The sequence below is a fragment of the Strix uralensis genome, chromosome 33 (assembly GCF_047716275.1).
Source record: "Strix uralensis isolate ZFMK-TIS-50842 chromosome 33, bStrUra1, whole genome shotgun sequence".
Lineage (NCBI taxonomy): Eukaryota > Metazoa > Chordata > Aves > Strigiformes > Strigidae > Strix > Strix uralensis.
In genome coordinates, this window is record NC_134004.1 from 2616451 (window position 1) to 2644053 (window position 27603).

At 44.5% G+C, this 27603-nt stretch overlaps 1 protein-coding gene across 7 annotated transcripts in view; it reads left to right on the forward strand.

Moving 5' to 3' along the window:
- Positions 1-27603, forward strand: part of SCN8A (sodium voltage-gated channel alpha subunit 8) — a 59099-nt gene that overhangs the window by 19657 nt on the left and 11839 nt on the right. For 3 of the 7 annotated variants that reach the window (XR_012626783.1, XM_074853861.1, XM_074853866.1), the window contains exons 4-21: positions 741-831; positions 1044-1172; positions 3409-3500; positions 7358-7579; positions 8325-8388; positions 9103-9244; positions 9945-10151; positions 10721-11008; positions 11421-11780; positions 13574-13709; positions 15567-15805; positions 16229-16402; positions 17345-17701; positions 18827-19297; positions 19681-19798; positions 20498-20652; positions 21537-21710; positions 25715-25837. Coding sequence is in view for 6 of the 7 variants with exons in the window: in XM_074853861.1 (XP_074709962.1) it covers positions 741-831; positions 1044-1172; positions 3409-3500; positions 7358-7579; positions 8325-8388; positions 9103-9244; positions 9945-10151; positions 10721-11008; positions 11421-11780; positions 13574-13709; positions 15567-15805; positions 16229-16402; positions 17345-17701; positions 18827-19297; positions 19681-19798; positions 20498-20652; positions 21537-21710; positions 25715-25837 (3542 nt within the window). In the remaining variant the exon portion in view is untranslated. Of the gene's footprint in view, positions 1-740; positions 832-1043; positions 1173-3179; positions 3272-3408; positions 3501-7357; positions 7580-8324; positions 8389-9102; positions 9245-9944; positions 10152-10720; positions 11009-11420; positions 11781-13573; positions 13710-15566; positions 15806-16228; positions 16403-17344; positions 17702-18826; positions 19298-19680; positions 19799-20497; positions 20653-21536; positions 21711-25714; positions 25838-27603 lie in introns of all 7 variants that reach the window. The other 4 variants (XM_074853865.1, XM_074853864.1, XM_074853862.1 and 1 more) reach the window with 3 other exon arrangements.

Genomic DNA, 27603 nt, shown 5'->3' on the forward strand with positions numbered 1-27603 from the left:
GGAATGTTTTCTTTGGCTTCTGTGTTATTTCTCGTAGACTTTCCTCCCCTCTGGATGTGCTGGGACGCAGCTGAGAGATGCAGATCTGTCAGGTTGAGACCAAGATGCTGCCAGTGGGTCTTGGGCCTTGATCTGAGATCCATTTGTGTCTGCTTAAACAGTTTTGGAAGTCAAACAGCTTTGGATCTCACCCTGAATTTCACCATTCTTCTAATAATTCGGTAGTTAAAATCCACTCAAACATCTAATCCTGAAATTGTGCTGTCGCTGCAACGCTCCTCCAGTCAGTCCAGCACCTTCCATCTGCAAACGTGATGCGCAAGGTCCTGAGCACACAGAGGGAGCAGAGATATTTGGAAAGATTCGCTGAGTCCTCGGTGTCTGTGGATTGCAGCGCTGCTTTCCTGTTGGATATGTTAGCAAACAATCTATTTTGATGTTACTGAATAGATGGAATTATTTGGGGAGACTTTTCCATTTAGGCATGTGATTTTTAAATTGCTAAGACATATCAGAAAATACAAAATAAATTGAATGGTGACATAAAAATACTATTTATATATAGTCACCCCAGTCTTATTTCCCATGACTGCTGGAAGCATCTTGGCTCTTATTTGTAGTCCACAGAGAGCAGACTGGAAATTGTTGTTGCGTTGTACTGCAGCCCAGTGGTCCTCAGGGAGCCATAAGGTGATGTAAAGAGCTGCACTAGTGTCCCTTTGATCCTTGACTTTGTTCTACAGTATTTAGCATGATCATTATGTGCACTATTTTGACCAACTGTGTATTCATGACTTTTAGTAACCCACCTGAATGGTCGAAGAATGTGGAGTAAGTAACGCTTCTTGTGTTTTTCAGAATCTCACAGAATGTTGTTTTTCTTCTATTGAGAATCCGTTCCTACTGACGTTTAAGTTAGCATGAACACGAGTCTTTTATATTCACTTTGTTCACACAAAAGTGTTTGTAATTCATCTTTTTTTATGACTAAAATGACATTTCTACAAACTTCTCAGTGCAGCTCTCTTTCTTCCTCATAACAGGTATACATTCACTGGTATTTATACATTTGAATCACTTGTGAAAATTATTGCAAGAGGTTTCTGTATAGATGGCTTTACTTTCCTACGGGATCCATGGAACTGGCTAGATTTCAGTGTGATCATGATGGCGTAAGTTGTGTTTTCAGATTATTTCAGGTATTTGTGGCGTACGGGAGGGGATGAGACCCTAGGAAGAGGGTGGGTGTGTAAGGAAAAAAATAAATCAAGGAAAACTTAAGTGAATCCCCCAGAGATTCTTTTCTTGATTTTTCAAAAGAAAGCTTTAGCCTGACACAGAGTCACAGATCTAAAATGCAACCCCATGGAGTTAGTGGAGTTGCTGCTGCAAAAAATATGATTTTCTAAAAACTGCCTTTATTAATGTAAGACTTTATAATAGCGCCTAGCATTTTAGATTCTTCACACGCCAGAGTGGCAGCTTGTTCTGTTAAGCATAGGACTAGGAGCGAACCATCTTTAAATTCTAGCCTGTACCACTCCTTCCCTCCTTGGGCTTGCATGTTAAAATTCCCTGGGATGCGACTTAAGGCTGAACAGTTCCTGACCCGTTTCGATGAAGGTTCAGTGTCAGAAAAGGCGACGCTTTATTTTCCTTCCTCATTCTTTTCTCTTGTGCCAGATCAGCTTACATGGGTCTGATCATGAGGATTCATGGGGATGTCTGAATTCACAGCTCAACCAGGAGATGCACGCTAGATTTCTGGTTTTTCCCTTATTGGCCTGCGCTGATCCTTGTTTAGGCTTAGTACCACTGATGAAAACCAGGTGTAGTCTGGTAGTCTGAGTCGCCGGTGGAAGAGATTTTTTTTTTTTTTTTTTTTTTCTCTTTTACATTTGGTTTTGGAATATTGCACGTGTGCATGTTTGGGCTCCTGTAGTCAACAATAGCTGATGAAAACTGAGGGATCATGTAGGAATGCTCAGGAGCCTAATTTTCAAGGGTTCAGAGCACTTGAATTTAATTGTAGTTAAATGCTCTAATCATATAAAATGCCTTTTTTTTTTTTTTCTGGATTCTGCACCCGAGGTTGCTGATTTTCCCAAGTTTCTGCTCTTTTTCTACTGGCCTTTTAGTTGTGTATTCAACTTCCATGCAAAGAGCTGGACATTGTCCACAAAGGCAAATAGCCAGTAGCTCACTGACACTTTAGTTTTACTTCAGAATAGACGGGATCTGCTGTGCACAGTGTCACCCGCCTGTGGGGGTGAGGCTCCCGGTTCTGTGCACACAGATCGGATTCGACCTGTCAATTGGTTATTTCCTTTGTTTCTTGATAAATTAACAAGTAACAGCATGCCAGCTTTAAAAGGCCAAATGCATTGCTCTTAAATAAATGTGCTAAGTCTCCAGCTGATCTAACTCTAACCACCTTATTTCCAGTGAGGTTGCCTGTAGCCTTCAAATACAATCCCTTCTTGTGGCAAGGGCTAGAGCAACCCTGTGCATTATTTAAATCCCACTAATAGGGTCTAAGTTTTATGAAGCACTTGCGGTGGCCTTTCAGCACCAGGAAGAACTGTGAATATTGTGCATTTCTTTGCTTTTTCATACCATGTTTCTCCCCAGACAGCACAGAGGAAATACTCTAAGTTGTGATAAAATTTAACTCCGTTAACCTTTCACTAAGCCTCTGATCCTCTGTGCATCTCAGGTTTTTCCCCTTGTGAAATAGGGACAGTCCTACCTACCTGTGGCTCACAAACAGGTAGCAGAGCATAAAGGATTAAATGAAGGATGCTAATCAAAGCAAAAGATGATCATGCTTTATTAAAAACATGAAGTGAAGCGAATATACCCGAAACCACTGAACTGATGTCACCAACTCTCTTCGCGTATTTGGCAGTTTTACAGTTACCTGCTTCTGTAGAGATAGCATTAAATTTTCAGGTCCTATATAGACGAGAATGCCAGTATCTAACCGTGCACCTGGACAAGGTGGTTGCAGTGTGGAGAGACTTAAACTGGGTTTTGGCTCTGAAATTTCCTGTCTCTCGCCCTCTTTTACATGGCAGTTCTAAAGCATTTTAAATTACGAGCTGTTTCCTACAAACAGACAGCTATATGAAAAGGAAGGTGACCCCAACAGTGCCATTAACTCTGGTTTAATTCTGCAGGTATATAACAGAGTTTGTAAACCTAGGCAATGTTTCAGCTCTGCGCACTTTCAGGGTTCTGAGAGCTTTGAAAACTATTTCTGTAATTCCAGGTAAGGCGGCCTCCGGTTGGTGTTAGCTGTTGGGTACAGGCCCCTGTGAGTGATGTATTGCTTTGTCTGTAGTTGTTGTTTTATTTTGGTGTGTGTATTGTCATTGTGTTTTTTGTGTGTGACCTCCCTCATTGCAGATATGTCACAGAGTTTGTGGACCTTGGGAATGTCTCAGCATTGAGAACTTTCAGAGTTCTCCGAGCTTTGAAAACTATCTCTGTTATTCCAGGTGAGAACCATTAAGCATTAAAGGCTGGCCTTGCGTGTATCTCTTTTCCGTATCTCCCCTCCTGTCCTGCATTGCTTATTTCTCAGAAATGGCACTGGGATATTTTTGATGGGCTTTGCAGTCTGTATAAACAGAGCAGTTTGAAATTAAGGCTTCTGGGCCATCAAATTATGTGATGAACAGTCTGCTGTTCTGTACTTCTTTATCCCTGTGTACACACGTGGCTATCTGATCTCTGAAATGAAAGCCAGACCTGAAGTTTAGTTCCAGATCAATAAAGGATCAGGCACTCCCTTCCTCCTCAGGCTAAATGGTTTCTTGCTCAGCGACTCATCCCACTATTGCCAGTGTTTCTAGAGTTGTTTTAGGAATAAGTTTGTAAAGCAAGTGAATAAAACCCAACCAAGATTAAAACCTTTCTGCGTGAGGCTACTTCAGCTGCTTGGAGTCAGCTGGGATCTGGGGCAGGTTGTCTTCTAGGTAATGACAATAAGCTTGCCTCCCCGTCTTCAGAAAGGGTTGATGCTGCCATGCTGAGATAGACTAAGCTGAATGGAGCACTGGCATTACCAGCTTTTGCATTTGTAGGTTATAGTGGAACTGGTTGTCAGCTGTTAATGCAATAGTGTGTGGCCCAGAGTACTGACTGCACTTTCAGGAAGTCCTAATTCCTAGACCTGCCCATCTCACGTGCCACCCCCTGAGCTGGACTTTGCAGGACCGTGGCTTACAAAGCCACTCCTAGGCCCTTACCTCAGTCTGGGTGTCGAAGGGTAAACAATGGCCCTTCCTTTATTGTAAGGGACCATGGAGGCATTACGGACTGAGAGTATGATTCTGATCCTGAATTCGTGTATACAAAAGTCTTGTGCAGATGGCTTCTCAAAAGTGTCCCTAATTTTAAGGTCGAGCCTAAGACTCAGTTTTCACAGGCACTGAAGCATCCGTAGTTTTCCAGTTCTCAGGTGCTTGACCTGTCTCGAGGTGGGCACCCTGAATAATCACTTGATGGGTTTGATCTTCTATTTCTTTGTGTTTTATTTCCTGATGCATTCACTGATAATGGTTCTTTTGCTTTCTCAGGCTACACTTGCATATACGTTTGCCAGAAAAGAGACTATGGAATTGTAGGGGCCCATCACTTTTGTCCCCATTCCAGACTGCTAAACCCATCAGATGTACATGGCTGTTGTGCATGATGTTCTTAAGTGGCACCTGCTTTCCTTGCACCGAATGAAAGTGTGCTAGAATAATGTTCTTCCTTAGCCGTCCTTAATGTTTGGCAGTGCACATACAAAGAGCAAAAGATATTTGGTAATTGCTGTTAGCAGTGCACTGGACGGATCTGAAGTGCAGTTGCGATTCTATCAGCCTGCTACAGGTATTAACTGGCTTGCTCGAAGAAAAGCATCGATGTTAAAATAAGTTTCGTATGTGTTTTGCTTTCATAATCGTAGCAAAGTGAAGATGATGCAACTTTAATGAGCTGGTTACTAAATGCGTGACAGCATGCCTTGTCTTCCTGTGGAAAGAAGCAGAGCAGTGCAGTTTTGTATCATTCTCTCCATACTACTCAAAATTAATAAGAGTTTTCCTTTTATTTCAAATGACAGCAAGGGGGGGGGGGGGGGCGGGATCTGAGCCCTTCTAAGTTGAGCGCAGCTATACTTTTTACTAAAGGGCTGATTTGCTGCCCACAGCTGAGGGGATCCTGTCTGAGCGCTGGGCACATCTGTGGCTGGAACTGGAAATGGCAGAGCTCTGCTTATTTGTCCCAGTTGGGCTCTGGGATGGGATTGCCCCAGCTGTGGTTCTGCAGCACGTAGGTAGAGCACAAACCTGCTTCCCCTCTTGGTTTTGTGACTAATGAGAGGAATGCAAAGCATTTGTGTAATTAGCCTTTTGGGTTATTTAGTATGAAGTTAGGCATAGAGCATTCTTCATGGGTTTTAGTGCTATCATGTCTCAGGGAAGAAGTAATTTTTAGAATTCACTTAATATTAAAATATAAAGGCGTTTCCCTTCTGCTTCAACGCATGGAATGGGAATTTTAACTCTGTGCTGAGCCAATGAGAAACTCATCTTAGTGTTAGGATGAGTGCTAACTACATCTTCTATCAATAACTGGAATTATCCTCAGTGTGGTTTTTAGACAAGATAAAAATGGGAAATATTACCCGAGTATGACGTGCTGCTGGACAAAGTTCCATGCGGGTAGAGGGTCTGTATGGATTTGTGTGACAGGAGTAGACTGTGGCACCTGTGAGCTAAGACATTACAATATTGCTTTCATCCATAGACCATATTAAACTCCGTGGTGGTCTAAAGATATTTTTTAATTGGCACATGGGTTATTCGTATTTTAACTGCCTAATGCCCTCAGTCTCCACGCAGTGCCAGCCTGGGGCGCGCCGACATTAACATAAGTCTGGCCCCGCAGTGCAGGAAGGCGGTTGCTTCAGCTGGAAGTTGTTGAAGGCGTATTTGTCCCGTGACTGGACTGGGAACACTCTTGCTGGCAGTTTATTGTCTCGGTTCCAACCCCCGTTCTCCTGCTAAGCCTGTGAGAGAGCAGCAGAGGCAGGAGCACGGCGCGGAGGGTGCATGTGCAGGGTGGTGCCTGGCTGTGCCGTGGAGCTGCGCATGCGAACGGGCGCGGGGACCGGTACCTGCCGCCAGAACTGACAGCAAAGACCTGCTTCCTCTTGGAGTAGGGCTTTGGCGTTGATTAAAAGTTTAGAAGATCGAAATAAAAGGCATTTTAAAGAATTCTTCCTCCCTAAGAATTGTTTTTTATTTATGTATTTTTGAATCTTTGTGTTCCTGGTAGGGATCAAACCTCCGTTGGTATAGAAAGGTTTCCTGACAAAGGTTTATTGCAGAATGCTCCCGTGGCCTCAGCCAGAGACTGGGATCTGACCAGCCCCAAATTCAGCTGGATCTGTGATTTTTTTTTTTTTTTTTTTTCTTCCCTTCTTCCTCCCTTCAGCCTCCTTCACTACTCATTTATAAATGCAAGATCATTCTACTTAACATCAGAAAGGCTGATTAAAGGGCCCTAATACTGAATTTTTGCATCCAAAATTCTTGCTCGTTTAGATCTATCTCCTGAAAGTATTAGTGCTGCCGTTCTTCCCCCAGTTCACGGATGGTTCCTCTTACAGACCAGACTGGGTTGGAGAACCAGCAGGATTCTTGCCTTATGCCTGAGCAACTTTTATTATTGAGCCTTGCCCATTAATGATCCTGACGGCCTTGGTAAACCTGAAGAGCCAGCAGTCTGGGTGAAACCCTGCCCTACCCGTAACAAAACCCATGAGCTAAGTGAAAGACTCAGCTTCCGCAAGGAAAAGGGAGGTGCTGAAACAGTTTAGTTAAGCAGTAGAAACTTAAGATGTAGACAGTTCAAAAGGTATTTGATCTTTGTAAGTTGTTGTAGTTTGTGCCAATAAGCCGGGCTTAAACACAACTAAATGTGTCCGTGGAGAGGTTTGTAGCAGCATATCTTAATTAAACATCTTTGTTGAGACAAACCCGGCTTTCATGGCAGTGAATCCTGAGTGCGCTTTGCATCCTCCGCTGCAAGGCTCAGAATTCTCCGGGGTGAATGTTGGCGTTTTGGTTTGTTCTGACTCTCGCCAGTTCACCACCGAAACCAGTGAGCTTGGTTCATTCACCACCTCTATTGTCCTGTGTGGGACACCCTGAGTGCGAGCGGTGGTTCCCAGGAACCCGCCCGTTTTATAGCAACAATCTTTTGCCGCCGTGTAGTGGTTGTAAGGTGCTGTATGTATTTGAATTTTCAACGTCTTTTCATTCTACAGGAGTGATTTCTAGTCTTGTTTTCTTCTCTGCAGGCTTGAAGACCATTGTGGGTGCCCTAATTCAGTCTGTGAAGAAGCTGTCAGATGTAATGATCTTGACAGTATTTTGTCTCAGTGTCTTTGCTCTCATCGGGCTGCAGCTGTTTATGGGCAATTTAAGGAACAAGTGTGTGATATGGCCAATTAATGTGAATGAGACTTTCCTGGATAACGGCTCTAGGGGCTTTGACTGGGAGGAATACACCAACAATATGTGTAGGTATTTCTGCAGTGATACTCCCTAAAACCTTCTTATCTGACGTAATGCTGCTAACCAGGATTTCTGACGTGGCTTATAATGTGGTGTGTCTGGCTTTGCGCAGTAAAAACCCCTTGCTCAGGTTTTTTTCAGTTTGTTAAGATGTTTCTAGTTGGGTTGATCCTTTAGAAGGTCTTGGCTGTGCTCTCTTAGCTAAATATTTTGTCCACAATGTATTTTTTTTTCTGTTTTGTTTCCAATTAAAAACTGTTTAAATATGGTAAATGGGCAGTAACTCTGCCCATTGAGATCCCTGGGCTGAATGTCAGGTCCTTCACTGAGTTCTGCCGAGTTCTTCCGAGAATGCACATGAAGTTGTCGGTACCTGTTTCTGCTTTGCAGCATCCTTCCACGCTGGCAGGATTTCAGAGCTGTAAATGATGCTGCGGATGATCAAGGAACCAGCTTCCAAGTTTTTGTAACTTAATTTCTTCCTCCCTTCTCACTTTGAGCTTCTCTACTCTGCAGTCAGCTAGTTTTAAATATTTATTCAAAGTGCTGTACTGACTTCCAGTAAGGTGCTTCAACTCAGGCACGGTTAGCGGGGCTAATGTTATTTAAAGCTGAGTTAGTTTACTGATGAATTTAACAGTAGGGGGTCTAGAGGGCTCTTAAGTGAAGGTTTTTGTAGTGCTATAGTATGTTAAATCCTCTAACTCCGTATGTGTGTGCATGTAATCTTTTCTTTTTCATCTTCTTCAGCAAATTTTTACATAATTCCTGGCGCCCCTGATCCTTTGCTCTGTGGTAACAGCTCAGATGCAGGGTGAGTGTTGAGCTTTATTAGAAACAGAGACTCTAATTACCATTGATGTTGGCTAATGATAGCAAAACCTTTGGAATATTTCCTGTCTTTATTAGAAATAGAGACTGTAATTACCATTGATGTTGGCTAACGATAGCAAAACCTTTGGAATATCTCCTGTTACTTCCTTTGTTGGTTCTGGTGTTATTTCACATGTGAAAGGTTTCATGTTCCTTAATCTAATTATTAACCCATCGTTACTATCTGTTTGACTAATATAATGTAAGCTGACGTTTTTCATGTCATCTCAGGAGGCAGGTACCTCTAGTGATGATTACTAGTGGCATTATTTCCCTCTGAATCCAGTCATAAGACTCAGCAGAGAAGTAGGGGATGGAGGTTCAGAACTGGAAACTTCCCGTGTGCTGTTGCCTCCAGTCAGGTTTTCAGCCAGTCCTTCAGCTCTAAAGACACCGATGGGCGACAGCTGGTCCTTCCGGCTCACGTGGGGTGAAAATCGTTTCCATAGGACAGAGATAACAGGGCTTTTCTGAAATCCTGTCTGTCACTCCCCTTGTCTGCTGTTCTCACTTGACATGGAAAGCAAAATGCGTGCCATTTATTATTCCAAGAGTTGTGAAAATCTCTGTAAGCTTGGATAATGTGTGTGTTGTCAGCTTGCTCTATCCCTTTTACTGCCTCGGTGCCCTGAGATGGCTGTTGTCTTCTTCGCAGCCAATGTCCGGAGGGTTACACGTGCATGAAAGCAGGACGGAACCCAAACTATGGTTACACAAGCTTTGACACTTTCAGCTGGGCTTTTCTGGCTTTATTTCGCCTTATGACTCAGGACTTTTGGGAAAACTTGTATCAATTAGTAAGTAAACACTTTGCTTCAGTGTTATGCAAGATGAGAATTTGGGGATAATACAGGAAAGGAAAACATGACAAGCTTTGTTTTGTTCCTCCTATCTGGAAAAGGAACTAGAAGTAAAGCTGCACGAGGAGATATTGTGTGAGGAGGAGGAAGGGGACATTACCCGTAGGTGGGTGTTGTACTTTTAAGTCCAGAAGGGCTGGTGGGTCCTCAGCGTGCCTACAGCTGGAGTGTGAATTAATTCTGGAAGAACCCGACCGCCTGCTGCGGGAGATCGTGAGCAGTTCAGCTCTGCCCGCAGAAGGTGCTCGGGTGCTTTGGAGGGCAGAGTGTTTCCTTGTAACCTGAGGATGGTTTGGGGACCTTGCTGAAATGGCTTTTCTTCTCTTTTGTTTTGTTTTAGGGGAGTCTGAGCATTGAGTTTCACGCTGTACTTCTGAATCATTTTCCGTTTGCATGGGTTGGATGTTCCCTTAAGAGAAGAGGAGGGATGTCACCTTTTGTGTTTATGGCTAATGAATGTGCAGTGTCTTAGTGCTTTGCAGTGGAAGTGCTGAGACGTTAAATATTCAGCACCGCGATATTTTCTTAGAAGCATTCAGGTCAAGAAGCTTGGGATCGGTTCAGCTATCGGGTGTCCCTCTGAAATTGCTTTCCCCTTTCCTTTTCTCTTCCCTCTACTGTTCTTTTCTGCTTCCAGACCTTACGAGCAGCAGGAAAAACCTACATGATCTTCTTTGTCTTGGTGATCTTTGTGGGATCGTTCTATCTGGTTAATCTCATTTTGGCGGTGGTAGCTATGGCTTATGAAGAGCAGAACCAGGCCACGCTGGAGGAGGCAGAGCAGAAGGAGGCCGAATTTAAGGCCATGTTAGAACAATTGAAAAAGCAGCAGGAAGAAGCACAGGTGAGTGTTTTGACTGGGGGTTTTTTTGATGCATTTACATGTTTTAGGATTTATTTGGCTGTTATTACGGAGTGATGTATAATCAAAAAGTGCAGCAGTGCCGTGGCTGGCTTGCCATGGCATCGCGTCCTCTGTTGACTGGGGTTGATGTCATGCACTGTCTCTTCACTGCTGCTGGTTTTTCCTGAACTATATGCAAGGTTGCTGTGTTTATTTTGTACTGAAAACTCCCTTCTGTTAAGAAAATTTTAAATGTTCCCAGAGTTCCTAGTTAAGTGTGGGAATATCTTTGCAAGACAGACAAGTACCTCTTTGTTGGTCCTTTATCAAACGCTTATAAACAAAGCTGAGGGACTGGGAGAGATTTTACTACCTGCAAAAGTAGACTATAAAAATTTTTACAAGTCCTGGCTGCAAGTTTCTTCCAAGAGAAAGAATAACCATCTCAATCCTGCTCTGAAGACTTGTACTTACATGCATTAAGCCACACTCTTTCTTAAAGCAGAAAATGGAGTATTAATCATGGTAAGATCTGATTTATTTTTCCCTTCTCTTGCCTACGCCCTCAGGCTGCTGCTATGGTCACTTCAGCAGGGACAGTCTCTGAAGATGCTGTGGAAGATGATGGTGGGGGGAGGATGTCTCGGAGCTCTTCGGAGATTTCCAAACTCAGTTCCAAGAGCGCCAAGGAGCGTCGAAACAGGAGGAAAAAACGAAAGGACAAGGAACTGTCAGAAGGAGATGAGAAGTGTGACAATGAAAAGGTGTTCAAGTCTGAATCTGAGGATGGCATGAGGAGGAAAGCGTTCAGGCTACCAGATAACAGGCTAGGAAGGAAATTTTCCATCATGAACCAGGTAGTTTTTATTTCCTCTGCTAATGTTTATGCTTGCTTGCAGTCAGGATATTATTCTAGTTTAGATCCTGGTTAGCATGTCAAAGGAATCTGCCCACCGTCTTGATCTTGCGGTGGATCAGGAGGACACTTACGGCCCAAGTTCACAGCCCTTGCACACACTTACCCTGGCGTAAATTGTAGCTGGGAGTAGTGACTCTAACCAGATAACTTCTTCACCAACGTAACTCGGCCAGCCAGGAGTGAACAACTCTTAAAAAAAAAAAAGCATAAAGTATAGCCAACGACTAAGTGGTCATGGTTGTGTAGACCTGGAGAGGGAGCGAAACCCCTGTAGCAGCACTTGACGGCACTGCAGTGCTTTGTTTCCCTACTATTCACGCTGTTGTCGTTCTTTCTTCTCTCCCTCCTAGTCTCTCCTCAGTATCCCAGGCTCCCCTTTTCTCTCCCGACACAATAGCAAGAGCAGCATCTTCAGCTACAAAGGGCGATTTCGTGACCCGGGTTCAGAGAACGAGTTTGCCGATGACGAGCACAGCACGGTGGAGGAAAGCGAAGGCAGGAGAGACTCCCTCTTCATCCCCATCCGCGGCCGCGACCGGAGGAGCAGCTACAGCGGCTACAGCGGCTACAGCCAGGGCAGCCGGTCCTCGCGGATTTTCCCCAACCTCCGCCGAAACGTCAAGAGGAACAGCACGGTGGATTGTAACGGCGTGGTGTCCCTGATCGGCGGCCCACCCTCCAGCATGCCCGGGGGACGCCTCCTGCCTGAGGTGAGACTGGCTAGGGCAGCCACCGACGAGAGTGGAAGGAAGTCAGTGAGGAGCCAGCGTAGGCTTGGCGCTCTGGCCTCTCCTCCCCTCCTGATGCCGCCCTTCGAGAGAAGCAGGCGCCCCGGCGGGATGCGAGTCGCTCGCTCTGACCGCAGACGATGAAGTCTGTACTGGATTAAACACCCTCTGCTTTAACTTCCCCTTTCTTTCCTTCTCAGGCTCAGTGACCCACCTCCTTCTCCCCCTGGCTTCCTGGGAAAAAAAAGCTTGGAATTGGGTCCTTAATTAAAGGACTAAGAATAGTAGGAACCCTTGGTGTATGTCCGGGCAATTCATAAGGAGCTATTTAAAGCATGGGAATGGGAAAACCAACCAAAGGTTGTTGCAGATGTTCTCCACGATAAGATAAAATATTTGGGAATTTAAAGGGAAACACAAACAATCTTTTAGCACTTGCCTAATTTTGCAAGGGAAACTGTTAGTAAAATAACGATTTTTTTAAACTATTATTTTTGTAATTTTTGAATTTTCCTGACTGTGACTTTTTGTAATTAATTGACTGAATTTGTACTGAGTAACCTTTTCAGTGGATCAACATTTCAGAACGCAGGAAAGAAACAAAGCTTAAAAAATAGAATATTAGTCAGTGGGGTGTAAAAGAACCTGTGTAAGATTGAAACAACCTCATTTGAGAGATACCTAAATCAGTTGTTTCTGAGAAAAGACTGGTTACCGTGCCTATAAATTCCAAGCTATTGGGGTTTTTTTTTTAGTTATTTCAGTCCTTGGAACCAGTTTGACCATAATTAGTTACATGAAGCATCAGTTGCTACCTGTTTTCTCTCTTCCCTAGTTAGCATGTTAATACAATGTTTTGCTTCAATATTTAATTCTCTTTCTAACACAGGATGAGTGTGGTAGGAACAGTAATCTGCATGATGCATGGGTAAAAGAGAAAGTATTACTTGGCAGTTATTTTGCTGACTCTGTACGTAGAGAGAGTGCGACGTGCAACAAGCAGTGAACTGTCACGGTGGGGGAGCTGCAGGGGCTGCGCAGAGACCCTCTTCACAAGCAGACAGGGACAAATTCCTGTCACGAGGGAAAAAAAAAACCCCAGTTATCTGTTAGTACACAAGGTTGTCTGTGCCTGACAGAGACTGGCATTTCCTGAGCAATCTGAGGAGGGAAGCTGTGAGGTGCCTGTAGGAGTGCGAGCCCTTCGACTTGAGGGGACCGAGGTGGCCCTTCGCAAGGCTGAAATGGAGACATGGTTTCGTAGCCCTGTTGTGTTAGAAACCCCCGCTAGTTCTCGGACAGTGATGTGGCTCAGCTTCTTTTATTGTAATTTTCAGATGCAGAGTTTGAAATAGATGTTGATACTGTCAAATTCTCAGTTCCTAAACCTTATTAATTTGGGTGGCTCAGACGGGGCTGGGGTGGAGTTGACGCCCTGACCAGAACGGTTGTGAAGTGGCCTGGTTAAAAGAGTCACTGCCCGTCTCTGCTGTTTGATACACAGAGCGTAAAATACTTTGTACCACAGCAGTCTTCATGAGAAATGGTCTTCAAAATACAGTCCTTTATGTGTCTAAAGCTGCAAAGCACTGGTGCTGGCAGAAACGAGGGCTTGAGTTTTGGTTTGACCATTTGCATAATGTAGGAAATGAGAAGGATAGCAGGAACAAAGATGTTTTTCTCTCTTGGGCGTACGTGCCATATTTCTAGGCTGAGAGGATGTAAAATACAGGGAAGACTAAGTGTTGGTATTAATCATCATGTGAATTTTGCAGGGTACTACTGAAATCGAAATTAGAAAGAAACCTGGTGGGTCTCTTTTGGTCTCGATGGATCAGGTGAACGCATCCTATGGAAGAAAGGATCGAACCAACAGCGTAATGACCGGCTTGACAAACACCCTTGTCGAGGGTAGGTGTGGCTGGAAGGTGGGCCCATGGCATCCTCCTGCCCGCCCGTGCCGATCGCGCTCCCGTGCTGCGCCCCACAAAGGTGGGACCCATCACCTGACAGCGAGGGGACAGTTCCTCGCCCCACATCTGCCCCGGTTCCCTGTGCCGGAGCCGTGCTGGCTGTCCCTCTGCACGGCCCCACGGCACGGGCACGGGCACCCGCCTCCGCTCGCTCTGCCCCGGAGGATGCGCCGCGCTCAGATGAAGCCTCAGGAGGTGGCCTGGCAGCGGCTGCGGGTGTCGGAGCGACAGCGGGGCTGCGGGGAGCTGGGCGGGGGGGAGGTGGGGAGCGCAGGCCCCGTGCCCTTGGATATACAGGATTTAGCCAGCCCTGCTTGCAGGTAGTACGTGTTCCTGCATTGGTTTTGCCTAAACCTGCTTCTTTTGGGCCATTATTGATACAGAAGTATTTATTAGACTTTATTTTACTTGGTTTTGCGTCTGAATTATATAGATACAGAGGTAAAGACAACAAAGAGTTGTAATCTGACGACAGTGAATATGCAGCGGGGAGATCCTGGGAGTAAGAGAACGTTTAATACAGGTGTTCTGTCTCCTGCCATCTCCCAAGGACTGGAGAGACCCTCCTTTGCTTACAGCCTGTGGGAGAAAAAGATTTGAGCTACGCTCAGAGCTGAAATGTGACAGCTGTCGAAAGAGAAAGGGACTTCTGGATGACGGAAATTCTGAAATGGACAGCACACGGAGATGAGATTTCCAAATATGTTATGCAGGAGCCAGCAAGAATTTATGAACAGCAGCCATATGAGGTTGATGATCTCAAATTCCTGCTGTCTCCTGCAATAAAATTGTATGAAAACTAAATATACTTAGAAACAGAGCAAGGTTCTGCTGCTGCTTCCCTCCTGCGCAAACGCCTACAGGCTACAGTGCTACGGTCCTCTCTTTTAACTTTAGAAATTCCAAGGCAACTAAATACTAAGCAACCAAAGAACCAATGAGAAAGAGAGCGCAGTGGTCCTTTCCCTACCCATAAAAAATAAAACTTCAGCATGAACAGCTGTATAGCCTGAATGGAACCATTGCAAGTCAAAGAATAGAGGGAGGGAACTCCTGATTTTTATTTTTTTCCCCTAAGCACTTGAAATAAGCCAGTGTAAAAAAAACGGACACAGCATCGTGTTTGATTCCTGTAGAAGGATGTGGTTAGTCTTAATCAGGTTATTCCTGTTTAAAATCCTTTGCAGCATTATGTCATATATTTCCTCTTTTAGACCATGTCTGCATTCAGCACAGAATTCATTTAAGTTATTTAAAAACTGGCACCAAAGGCAGTTTAGAATCTGTAACTTCGATTTAAACTGTTTTACCTTGATCAGTTCTGAGTTAAATATATCCCTTCATTTAGAATAATTTGGATTTAATCATAAGATCCACGTGGGGCCGTTGCACAGGTTTCGAACTGCACTTCCTGGTAACCCCGTGCAGGTGGGGTGTAGCTCCTGCGCAGGGACAGAGGAGAAGCTCCCGAAGCTCAGTACAAGACTTGGCCTGACTCTTCTGTCGGGGCCACCTGCATGATTGGCCCCGGCCGAAAGGTTCACGGCTTAGTAAGGCTTTGTCTTAAGCTGTTGCCAAGCATCCTGGAGTTCTTTTGGTTTGAGTGTGGTATGTACATACAGCAAAACATGCTTTTGGCCTATGAATATTAAATTGTTGTGCAAGCAGGGAGACACGAGAGGGGTCCGTGACAGGCAAGACCAGACGGTGTTTGAGCCGTGCTGAGCATCAGACAGATCCAGCAGCTTTAGAGCTGGAGACTGAACTGTGTTGCTGTTTTGTTTTGTAATCGTAGAGCTGGAAGAGTCCCAGAGGAAGTGTCCCCCTTGCTGGTACAAATTTGCCAACACGTTCTTGATCTGGGAATGCCACCCGTACTGGATCAAGCTGAAGGAGATTGTGAACTTAATTGTCATGGATCCTTTTGTTGACTTGGCCATCACCATCTGCATTGTGCTGAACACTTTGTTCATGGCCATGGAGCACCATCCTATGACCCCCGAGTTTGAACACGTGCTCTCCGTAGGAAATCTGGTAAGATAGTCTTGGTAAACATTCCTGACAGATCCGCTCCTGCTGCGATACGTGGCTTGTTAGTGTAGACTTAGACTGAAAGAACTGCTGTTCCCGACTAGAGGACACTGAGCGGCGGGAGCTCGCCCTCACTGCAGTCTGTGACAGCTCAGAGATGTTTGCTAAGGGCGCGCTTCTCTGGTCAGAATTTGTTACTACTTAAAAATCCATCTGTTAATTCCTGGTCTGCCCGAGCAGGTGGGTGATATTTGTGCTGCACTGGAGGAGAAAAGAGTGCTGCAGACGAGCGCGTGGCGTCGCACAGGCTGCGTCTTTGAACTGGCGGGACAGATTGCCTTGTTTGATATTTAGCCTGAAGATCAGAAAATGAACAAAAGCGAATCTTTGTCTGTTCTTTGTCTGTCTCTCTCCTCACCACTCCAGGTTTTCACTGGAATTTTCACAGCAGAAATGTTCCTGAAGCTCATTGCCATGGATCCCTACTATTATTTCCAAGAAGGCTGGAACATCTTTGATGGATTTATTGTCTCCCTCAGTTTAATGGAACTGAGTCTAGCAGATGTGGAAGGACTTTCTGTGCTGCGATCTTTCCGACTGGTATTCCATATTCCAGTTCTTTTTGAATGTTACCATCTTGGAGCTACTAGAAAGCCTTTTACATAAGAAAAGGCAAACCCCACGTTTTTCTGGTGTTGGGGAGGACAGAGATGGGGTAGTGTCATTTTTGTGGTCTCTTCTTACTTCACAACTGCTGTTCACAAGATCTGAGCAACAGCTCATTGTATTTAGGCAGTGAAGGATGGCTTGGGAGGTGGCTTGGTGTAGAGTGCTTAGTATGGGTGAGATGGACCATGTTAGAATGCCCCTCTTATTTCATGTGGTCAAATTTGGTAGTATAATAAAAGTGCTGAATAGCTACAGTCATTGTGTGCTTTAACTTGTGCCATCAGTGGTTAAGCTTTTGAAAATTAAATTAAGAAAACCTCAAGGTTAGATTTTTGGGCGCAGAGAACCACAACTGAGGTCAGATTTTCCAAGGAGCACAGTACTTGGAAGCTCCTGCTTATATCCAGCTTCAGAAAGTCTGTCTCCAAATGAGATTCTCTGGAAATTAAACTTTGATTGTGTGTTCTGGATATGCCAGGAAAACAAGTCCTTTTTTCCAGGGGAAGATGAGAAGCATTCAGGAAAGAAAAAAGTAATTTTTTGTGACACATACCCATCAAATAAATCTCCTGACTTCCTTAGTGTTGCAAAGTTTGCAAAGCAAGGTGGAAGCTCCATACTTTTCCTTTGTAAAAGGAGATCACCCTGTGGGGGATGACTTATGTACAAAGTACAGGAGGCCAAATCCCAAGAGAAGTCAAGCATTCCCCACTCCCACTGACTTCAGTAGCAGAAGTATGGGCTTATGTTTACATAAAGTACAAGATGGCTGCTGTTTAGAAAGTTCTGCCTCATTTTCCTCTTCATTTAAGATGAAATTAAATTGTCATTTGTCTGTTTTGTTTTTGGTTTGTTTTTTTTTTTTTTTTGTAGCTGAGAGTCTTCAAACTGGCCAAGTCCTGGCCCACTCTGAACATGCTGATAAAAATCATCGGTAACTCAGTGGGTGCTTTGGGGAACTTGACCTTGGTGCTAGCCATCATCGTGTTCATCTTTGCTGTGGTGGGCATGCAGCTCTTCGGCAAAAGCTACAAGGAGTGTGTCTGCAAGATCAATCCGGAGTGTGAGCTACCCCGCTGGCACATGAACGATTTCTTCCACTCCTTCCTCATTGTCTTCCGTGTGTTGTGTGGGGAATGGATTGAGACCATGTGGGATTGTATGGAAGTAGCAGGACAGGCCATGTGCTTGATTGTCTTCATGATGGTCATGGTCATCGGAAACTTAGTGGTCAGTAAATGGTTACTGATGGTCTTTGGTTGCCTCCGGGTGGGATAGAACGTGGGGAGGCCACAGGACTAGGGAGTAATGATTTGTGAGTCTCTTCCAGCTCTGTTGGGGTCCTTCATGGCCTTTGACACATGAACAGTGCTGTTGACTTTGGTAGCGCAATATTAAGGATGTGCCTTGCTCAATTAAGGCCTGAAACAGTTGCCCACAGATAAAGCATCCAACCACTTTGCAATAAAAGCTGGAGGTACGAAACCCTCAGTCAAAGGGGACAGACCCACACCTTGCCTGAGGGGGTAAAAGAAGTTCAAAAGAAGCAAAACCTGGGTTTTCAAATGCCAGGAGAGGAAATAATTTGGTACACAGGGGAAGGTCCTGGTGTGTTAAAATCAGGTTGGAAGTTTCGTCTGAAATCTGCCCACTAGCTCAATCATGAGGTATAGTTGTGTGCAAGAATCTGCTGGTGAAATTGCACGGCCTGTTGTGTGGGAGGTTAGACTAGATCATGATGTTTCCTTCTGGTCTTAAATTTTGTGAAGAAAAGTCTACGGAGGAAAATGTAAGCAAGAATGAAGTAGTGCGAACAGTTGCATGACTTCAAAGCAGCGTTGTGAGCTCTGTCTGAGAGGACTTGTCTCACCAAGGGATTTTGACAAAATAAGTCTTGGGGACTCTCACTAGATGTGGGCAAGGAAATAGATCTGAGAGTGATCGCTCAAAATGCTTCGATTTGGCCCATTTCCTTTGAGCCAGAGATGGGACTAAACCGGGAACACTGAATTTAAACCCCTTGGGTGGCAGCTCCTTAAATCCCTCCCTGACATCTGCAGTCTGGATCCTGCAAGGGGCTCCGGGAGCCTTTTGCCTGCACCGAGCCCCGGTGACCCCGGCAGAGTCGTGCGCTGCCCAGGGCTCCCCCGTTCACGGAACGCGCTGCAGGTTCAGCGTCTCGTTCCTTGAGCCCTGGGTACCTCGAGAGGTCTGTGGGACACCAGAGCTGGTTCTCAGCGTGGTGTTTGGAGACGTAGCTCTGCAGCCCCTGTGGCTGAACGCTCCTATTCAGCTTTGGAAGCAGAACCCCTGCGTGTCAGCTCTGCCAGACGTGACCTCTGTCTTCTCTTCCAGGTGCTGAACCTGTTCTTGGCCTTGCTGCTGAGCTCCTTCAGCGCAGACAACTTAGCAGCCACGGATGATGATGGGGAGATGAACAACCTGCAGATTTCTGTTATTCGCATCAAGAAGGGCATCGCCTGGACCAAGGCAAAAGTGCGGGAGTTCATGCAGGCTCATTTCAAGCAGAGAGAGGCAGATGAGGTCAAACCCTTGGATGAGTTGTATGACAAGAAGGTGAACTGCATCGCTAACCATACAGGGGCTGATATCAACAGAGACATTGATTATCAGAAGAACGGCAACGGCACGACGAGTGGAATCGGGAGCAGCGTGGAGAAGTACATCATAGATGAAGATCACATGTCCTTCATCAATAACCCCAATCTCACTGTCCGGGTACCTATTGCTGTGGGTGAATCAGATTTTGAAAATCTCAACACAGAAGATTTCAGCAGTGATACAGACCCTGATGGCAGCAAGGAGGTAGGATGAAATGCTAAAAATTGATTCTAGTCATTTGACCCTCGTGTGAGTGCCTGGAAGCATCTTGGGAGGGAGAACTAGGTAGTTCCAGCACAGAACTTCTGTTTGTATTCCGATGCTGCCTTTGCACTCAAGACAGAAGTTTCTGGTGCTCATTGCTCTATGGAGAACCACAAACACTCGTAAATATATATGATATAAATACTTAATACTCTCTGTGCTGATAACGTGAGATATAAGCCAGGTCAGGACCTTAATGAGGTGAAGTGAGGAAACAACTTTCGTTACAGTAAATGTGGTGAACAAACTGCTGAGTCGTCATGAAGTTTCATATTTGTTGGGAACTAATTATAGATTGGATTGGGGTTTATTTTGTGTTCCAGAAACTTGATGATACCAGCTCCTCCGAAGGCAGCACCATTGATATCAAGCCTGAAGTGGAAGAAGTCCCTGTGGAGGCCCCAGAGGAGTACCTGGACCCTGATGCGTGCTTCACGGAGGGTGAGCGGACTGCGAGTGGGGAAAGAGGCCTCCGAGCTGTTCCGGGGACCTGTCTCTACTATAAGCTTACCTTAAGGTTAGGTCTTGCTCTGGTTCAGGGCTGGCTGTCAGCTTCTTTTGAGACCCTTCTTGGACCTTCTTGGATCACAGGTGAACTAGTTCAGAAGAATTTGCAAAGTGAAGGTCTTGGAGATGTAGTCGCCCCTGCGAGGATGTAGATGGCCTATAGGTAGGGCAAGTTGATCTTTTGTACAACTGATGCCTTGAGTGCTTAGAAGCAGAAGAATCTGGCTTCTGGTCGGGTTTTTTCTTTTTTCCTCTTCAGTTGCTGGCCTCAATGTCTTTCAGCAACTGCTCCATTACAGGTATTCCCATGGCAAAGATATTTTAAATGGTTCAAGGTTATTTTATCAGCAACTTTTCCATTCCTCTTCTGTCAAGTTCATGGATACTTCACCAAATATAACGAGCTTAATCTGTTCACAAATTGATGTTAATTCAGGTGCCCAGATACAGAAGTGGTGAAAGTAATCATAAAATCCTCAGGAACGCAAGAGTTTTAACTGCAGTTCGGCGTGTTTAATATTGTTGGCATCAAAACTGCTTCTCGACAATGACAGTTTTATGTTCTTGCATTAAATCATCTGTTACCTAACAAAATTTGGGCTCATACCCCTTTGTGCACTATCCCCATTCCAGGTTGTATGCAGCGCTGTAAATGTTGTCAGGTCAATATTGAGGAAGGGATGGGGAAGTCTTGGTGGACCTTGAGGAAGACTTGTTTTCTGATTGTGGAACATAATTGGTTTGAGACTTTCATCATCTTTATGATCCTACTGAGCAGTGGTGCTCTGGTGAGTAAAATACAGAAATATGTGTAACCCTGGTGGTAAGCTGGGGGCCATCTAGTTGGGAAGGCTGTGTGTAGGAAATCTGGTGAAAAAGCGAGCTGTGATGTTTCTTACCGGGAAAACAACACAGCTCCATTGTGGTAGGTACTGTACAAAAGCCTTTATTAATGATTTTTGTTGTGTTTAAATTAAGAATGAAGACTGAAAGCCTGCAAATCTGGGTTCTGATCGTAGCTTGACTAGAAACCTGAGGGTTTTGGACTAAGCCAGCCTGTATCTATGTCTCATTTTCACATTACCAAACAAGAATATTTCTATTTCCCTTTCTTCGCTTCTCTGCGTTTGCAGAGCTTCTTGAGCTCGTGGTGTTACACAGACACAAATAATCACAGTCTGTTTTCACAGAGCACGCTATTTCCTAGGTAGGGATATCCAACAAACAGCTGGAGCACACGTTGCTCACGGGTTTTAGGACAGAAGGCCACAACAATTCCTATCCCGCAGCAGCAGCCTGGTTTTCTTTCCGTGCGCAGCTTTCATAGTAATTAGCAGTCTGATTGCCAATGAACTTGGCCCTTTTGGATGTGCTGAGCTGCAGGGAACACCTGCCTCTGTGTGTTACTGTAGTGATAGCAGCTGCCGAACATTTTGATACTAAAGCTTGTGCTCAGATCCCTAAAAAGCAGAGAAATTCTTGTGTGACTTATTCAGGACTTTCCTTTTTTTTTGGTGGGTTTTTTTTGTTTGGTTTGACTCGAGCAGATAAGGTGCTGTATAAGAAATGTAATTCCACTGCTCGTCTCAGTATCGTTTGAATAAGCTGGATAACAACATTGAGCTACGGAATAAATCCGATATCATGACGCGAGTACCTGGTTATTTCCCAGGCTTTTGAGGATATTTACATAGAACAGAGAAAAACCATCCGGACCATCCTGGAGTACGCGGACAAGGTCTTCACTTACATTTTCATCCTGGAGATGTTGCTGAAGTGGTGTGCTTACGGATTCGTCAAGTTCTTCACTAACGCCTGGTGCTGGCTGGATTTCCTCATTGTGGCTGTATGTATCCTCTCCTCTTATTTCTGGTTGGAAAAAAATGTTGGTTAGAAGAATGCGGGGATAATGTTTTCTCCTGAGAAGTGTCCTAACTGAATCATATATTTAATGAGGATTCAATCCCAGATACCTGTAAGTTTCCAAAATGACGATAAAACCCTTGAGCCCTTGGCGTGTTGCTGGTGTTTCCTGTGCAACTGTGGAATTTCTGCCCTGCAGGTCCTAATGAGCCTGCGGAGACAAAGGAGGGGTTGCCAGCCCTTGGCTCTTTTGCTCCACTGAAAATACTGTTTCTAAGAGGCCTGCCCGCATGTTGAGCTCCTGGAAGGTGTTAGCAGTGGGAGAACTTGTGCAGACGTGGTATTCCTTGGTGACACCCTCTTTCTGTAATCATTTGCTTGCGTTATTAACGATGGGGGGATGATGAGGCAGGCAAAACCTTCCCATCCTAACGAGGTCTGATGTTCTGAACATCGGGCACATATATTTGTGAAAATCTGAGTACTTTGAAAGCTTATTACACAAAATGGAAGTTCAACATCATCCTTCTTCTGTTAAAGAGATCTAATGCCCAGGAGAGAAAAAGCAGGATCATATCAAACAACAAAGCGTGCTGGTAAGAGATCGTAGCATGAACAAGGGAAACGGTCGGTCTGGACAGATCAGCACGTGATCACCCTGGAATTCCCCTGCAGAACATCTTGGTAGGGAGAATAAATTTGAGAATTAAAAGAAGAAAGACAATAGAGAGAAGTGTTAGCAATAAATCTGACTCCAAAGCACAGCAAGGGCATTTAAAATAAATGGAATTTATGCTGTCAAATTACGGAATTCAGTAGGACTTGAAATCCAAAGAATTGCAAAAAAAGGAGCTTTAGAATCCCAAGTGCTTGGATTCTTTTAAAACATTTCACCACATCCAGTTGTGAATCAGTGTCCTTGTGAATTCCCCAAGAGCAAATACTAAAAAAAAAAAAAAAAAAAAAAAATTTCCAAGCTTCTCATTTGGAACATTCTGAATATGATTCAGTTATGCCAAGTTGCTGTTCAGTGACATTATCACTCTGGAAATATTTCTGAGTAGGTGGAGGAACTATGCTTGGAATTCAGGGGCAGAAGTGACTCAAGATGTCTACGTTTCCTGTGGAAAACTGAATTTTTAAATTTATTTTTCCAAAGTCCTCTCTGATCCCCTTAACACCTTTCCTTTTAACTCACATCTTGAAGTAGTAACTCTTCTTTTCTGAAAATAACCCTGTTAATAATATCTTTCACTGCCTTAAGATGAAGTACAAGTGCTAACATGGAAACTAATGCGAGCTACCATCTATTCTTCTGTCCTGCTTTGAGGAGAGTGTTTCAGCAAATTCTTTGGGGTATTGAATTAAAAAGACAACCAGCAGCTGAGCACAAAAATAGCGTTCACAGTCCTTACGCTTCATGTTGTGAGTTGAATTCCAGTTGTTGGGAACGAAGTGCAGTTTAACTGACAGATGTGTTACAAGTTTCATTTTCTTCCCAAGTATCTGGCTGCTGGTGGAGTAAAGATAAGGAACTTCCCAGTCAGGTAACACATTTACAGGGCGTGAACAAGTGCATATGTACAAGGATCCTGAATTCCCAGAGCTGAAGGAGAAATTCTCTTTTCGCTTGGTGTTGTAGACAGGAGAGTTGCACATTTTTCTCTACAAAAAATCTGAAATGTGAATTTGAGATGCCAAAATATTACTCGACAAAATCTCAGCTATGCATCGTGTCCTGTATCTGTTAAATCACATTTTTTAAACAAATTTTCTAACGTGACGTAGATGGGGTTTGAGTGAAGTCAGGATGGCAGCCGTAACTAATAGAGAATAAGCCTTTGCATCATAACAACCCTCTTGAATGTTATTTTTCAGGTTTGGTAGCATTGTCAAATAACCCTCCTCCTCTGATCCCCAAAGCTTGCTGGGTGTATTTGTGAAGACAAAGTCTTTTTCTGGGTAATAATGAAGGCTTCTGCTTTTCAGTCAATCTGGAATTCCTTTTGTCTGACATCGGTGCCTGCTGTGTCTTCTGTCGGAGTGTCCCGAGAGAATAATACTGAAAAGACCCCATGAAAGCTCAAACAGCCTTTAGTCGCTTTAGTGCCTTTGTGTTAGTTTCCTACTCAGGAGCAAGCCGTTACCCCAGGGGGAAGAAGCTCTAAAAGTGGGGATTCAGTGAACTGCACCCTCGTTGGTATTTAGGGGGTAAAACGCCGTAGTTCTCTCTCTGTGGACCTTACAGCCCGTCCCTCCAAATCCCATCTGTGTTTTGAAATACGGGACCAGGACTTTAACGCACCGGCGTTCCTGTGGGCTTGGTCCCTTCCTGGGTTGGCTGATTTTGCTTCACAAAGGCTTTGTTGTAAACCTTTGGGACACTGTTTTAATCAGTGTCATTTTAAAATCAGAAAATCACGTGGAAAAACCAGAGCGCCGTGTTGCCATAGATTGTGGCCACTTATTCTGGGGCAGGTATGAAGACAGATGAAGCGTGAAGCACATGCACAAAACAGTAAAATAAGATGAAATCTCTGAGTTCTCCTGTATGTTCATGCACTTGAAGTGTGGTCCTGAAATTATCCTGGAATATGCGTGGAATAAGAATCGTCCTTATATTTAATTTCACATTATATCTCTTTTTTAAAAAAGAATGATAAATAGGAAGTGTCCTATTCTGAGAATTGAGCTAAAAACCCACCTGTTGTAGGAGAAGGTCTCACGTTTTTCCATTATTTGTTCCTGTATATTGATGTCTTCTTTTTCCTTCAAAAAGGTCGACATATCTGTTCCTTATCTGTGTCTGTAATGTGGTACTAGCCAGAAACGTCAGACAGTGGGATGCTGATGGAATGGTGTCTGTAGATACTCTTTACATATGGCCAAGCCCTGTCTGATCTAATCTAAAGAGTTTTCCGTTGGCTCACACGGGGAGTGGACTGCTGCCCTCACCGCGCGTGCCAGGTCCAAAAGTAGATGGTCGCACACTTTCAGGCTTTTGGTAATACAGGGCTTAATCCTGCGGGACCCTGAGCTGCCCTCAGTCCCGCCTGGTTAAGGATATTTGGTGTAGAGCCTAAATCTGATTCCAGGCTGCTAAAGAAAATAGGTCGTCTTTGTGGTTATGGTGTTGAAAACTGGATATAAGCAAGCTGTCCCCAGCTGCAGCGTACGAGCCCGCGCAGTCGCTGTACGCCTCGGTTTGCCCATCTGTAGGACGGGCTTACCCAGGCTCGTCTTCCCTCAGAGATGCTCACAAATGTCGCTGCGACGTCAAGCGGGCAAAAAAAGTGCACGACAGTTGCTCTGCGTTACGAGCAGAAAAAACACACCCATCCCTGGGTTTTCAGGCAGTAGAAGCTGGAATCAGCTGCCTCGGCACCGCGCGTGACGGGGCCGGTGTTCACGTTTTTCAGAATTATTTTGGCAGAAGCAAGCTCAGGCGCACGTCCCGTCCCTGAAGGCCATTGCCACGGACGAAGCACCACCACTCAGCGTGAGCACGGTGGCTTGCTGTACAGGTTGAGTGCAGTTTGTGCAGTGTGTGTATTTATCTGTATTCTTTCTCATAGGTACCTTTAAAATTTGTCTGGCTTAAATTTAATGGGAGCCGCTGGGATCCTGCAGACAGTAAAGGGCGAGGGTAAGGTTTTTGTCATCGTTTGGGCTCTTCCTTCCAACAGACCCCTTCTCCGTCTGTGTGTCTCTGCCTCTCTCTCACTTACCTTTCCCCTATGTTCTTTTCTTATGCCTTTCTCAACCGCATTATTTCCTTCCAGGTCGTTTCAGTCAAGTGAAGTAGGCAGCTGGTGTCATGTCTTCGGTATTTATTATGGGGGCCGCCCAGGCTGGCAGTCTGGGCTGGGCAATCAGTGCTAGGGGATTCATTCTAACAGTCTGGAACCTTTTTTTTCTTTTTTCTTTTTTTCTTTCTTTCTTTCTTTCTTTTTTTTTTTTTTTTTTTTCTTTCTATTTTCTGTGTAGGTCTCTTTAGTCAGCCTTATAGCTAATGCCCTGGGCTACTCGGAACTAGGTGCCATAAAGTCCCTTAGGACACTAAGAGCTTTGAGGCCTTTAAGAGCGTTGTCCCGATTTGAGGGGATGAGGGTAAGATGCCATTAGCAGCTGATCCTTCTGCATGCCTGTGGAGCGGTTTTTTTTAAGCATGCTAGAACTGATCAAAACTGGTGGAAAGAAAATTCCAAACAGAATCATGATGCAGCTGCTGACTCGATCACCTCTACCGTGGATGTCCCCTCACCCTGCCCACCGCTGCACCCTCCCCTCTTAAGAAAGGGAGATGCATTAAGCTGCCTCATTACATTAATTACTGGCCCCAACCACATGCCATTTGTAGACGATGTTAACACTTGGCTGTTCTCATTTAGCCTGGCTTTTACCTCTAGCATCCGAGGGGGCTTCTCAGCTGTAACTTTTTTTACCTAGGGAGAATCACCAGGTGCAAAGAAGCAGAATTTGAACCACCTCAGTGTCTCCAGCCCCTCTAGGTGTTGGCCGCTGGTGGAATTGGATTGAAAGACTATATCTGAGGGGTTTTTAAAAACGCAATCTGCCTGCAAGGGGGTAAAAAGCTGCTTCCTTTCTTGGATCACTCAGGCCTTCAGGAAGGGACTGGCGGGGAGCTCAGCTGTTTGAAAAAAAGGCTTTGGTTTAATTCCTCTTGTTGCACCTTGTTGTTCTCGGTCCAGTCTGGTGGTGACTGGAAGCCTTGTCTGATAGTGAAGCTTTTCCTTTCCACTCCCTCCCTTTTACCATGCTTTATGGTCCCCTGTCCTGTCACTGTGGAATTAGCAACGAAGCACAAGCAAAGCATTGAACTTAACAAGCTTTCCTCAAATTGTTAGACAGCACCACTGTCTTGGGGATTGGAAATCATTGCAGTGTCTTGCTACTTTGCCACTAATATTCTCTATTTTGGTGCTTTTTTCCCATTTGGGATTGAAATAGTCTTATAAGAACATGCAAAAGAATTGTATGTTTCTGTTAAGTAAAGGGTATGTTGTATTTAATGGGTTTCCCAGTTGCTCTTAGAACAATAATGTAGGTCTTCTGTGCTAAACCCCAGGTAGCTCACAATTCGAGATATTACAAGAGATAAAATTATGTATTTTAAATAAAAGGGGAAGGGAATAGCAGTCACAGTTTTACTTCAGGGTCTGACTGGAGCAATTCCACCTGGATCCTTCTGATCTCCTTTGAATTCGCTGTAGTGTGACCGAGCACAAAATACGGCCCGAGAGGCAACGAGCTGACCAGGAACCCTCAAAACCCAGAGGAAGTGGTAGAAATAAATACCATAACAAATCCAAAGAGGATTGTTTCTTCCTTAATATGTTATCCTGCTATTATTTCTTTGTGTCAGTGAGGTTAATTCTAAACTTTATTCTATAATACGGGCACAAAGGATGAAAACTTTTCCATCGACACAAAGGCAGAGCTTTTGCTAGGCTGGGTTCAGGTCCCACCTCAGAGTATGATCACAAAGGAAAAGACCTAGCACTCAACCTGTAGATACTAAAAGCTATTTTTAAGCCATGCAGGAGAGAAGCTGTGATTTCTAATGCACAGTCAGGAAGTTCTCGTGCTTAAAGTGGGAGATTTTCACCACAGCAAAACTGATAGAGAATTAGGACTGCAGCCCTGCTGGTTACCTAAACCAAATTCTTTTTCATTTGTTTTGACTTGAAGACAAGTGTTGCTGCCCCATACAACCAGAACAATTCTTCTGAGCCAGAGAATAGAGATCTGAAATGCCTTTGCAAAGGAAACATAAAATGTAGTTCTTTGCTTTTCTCTACTCCGTAGTAATCTGCATTTTCAAGAGCTTGCTCTGCTCTTAAATTATTCAGGAA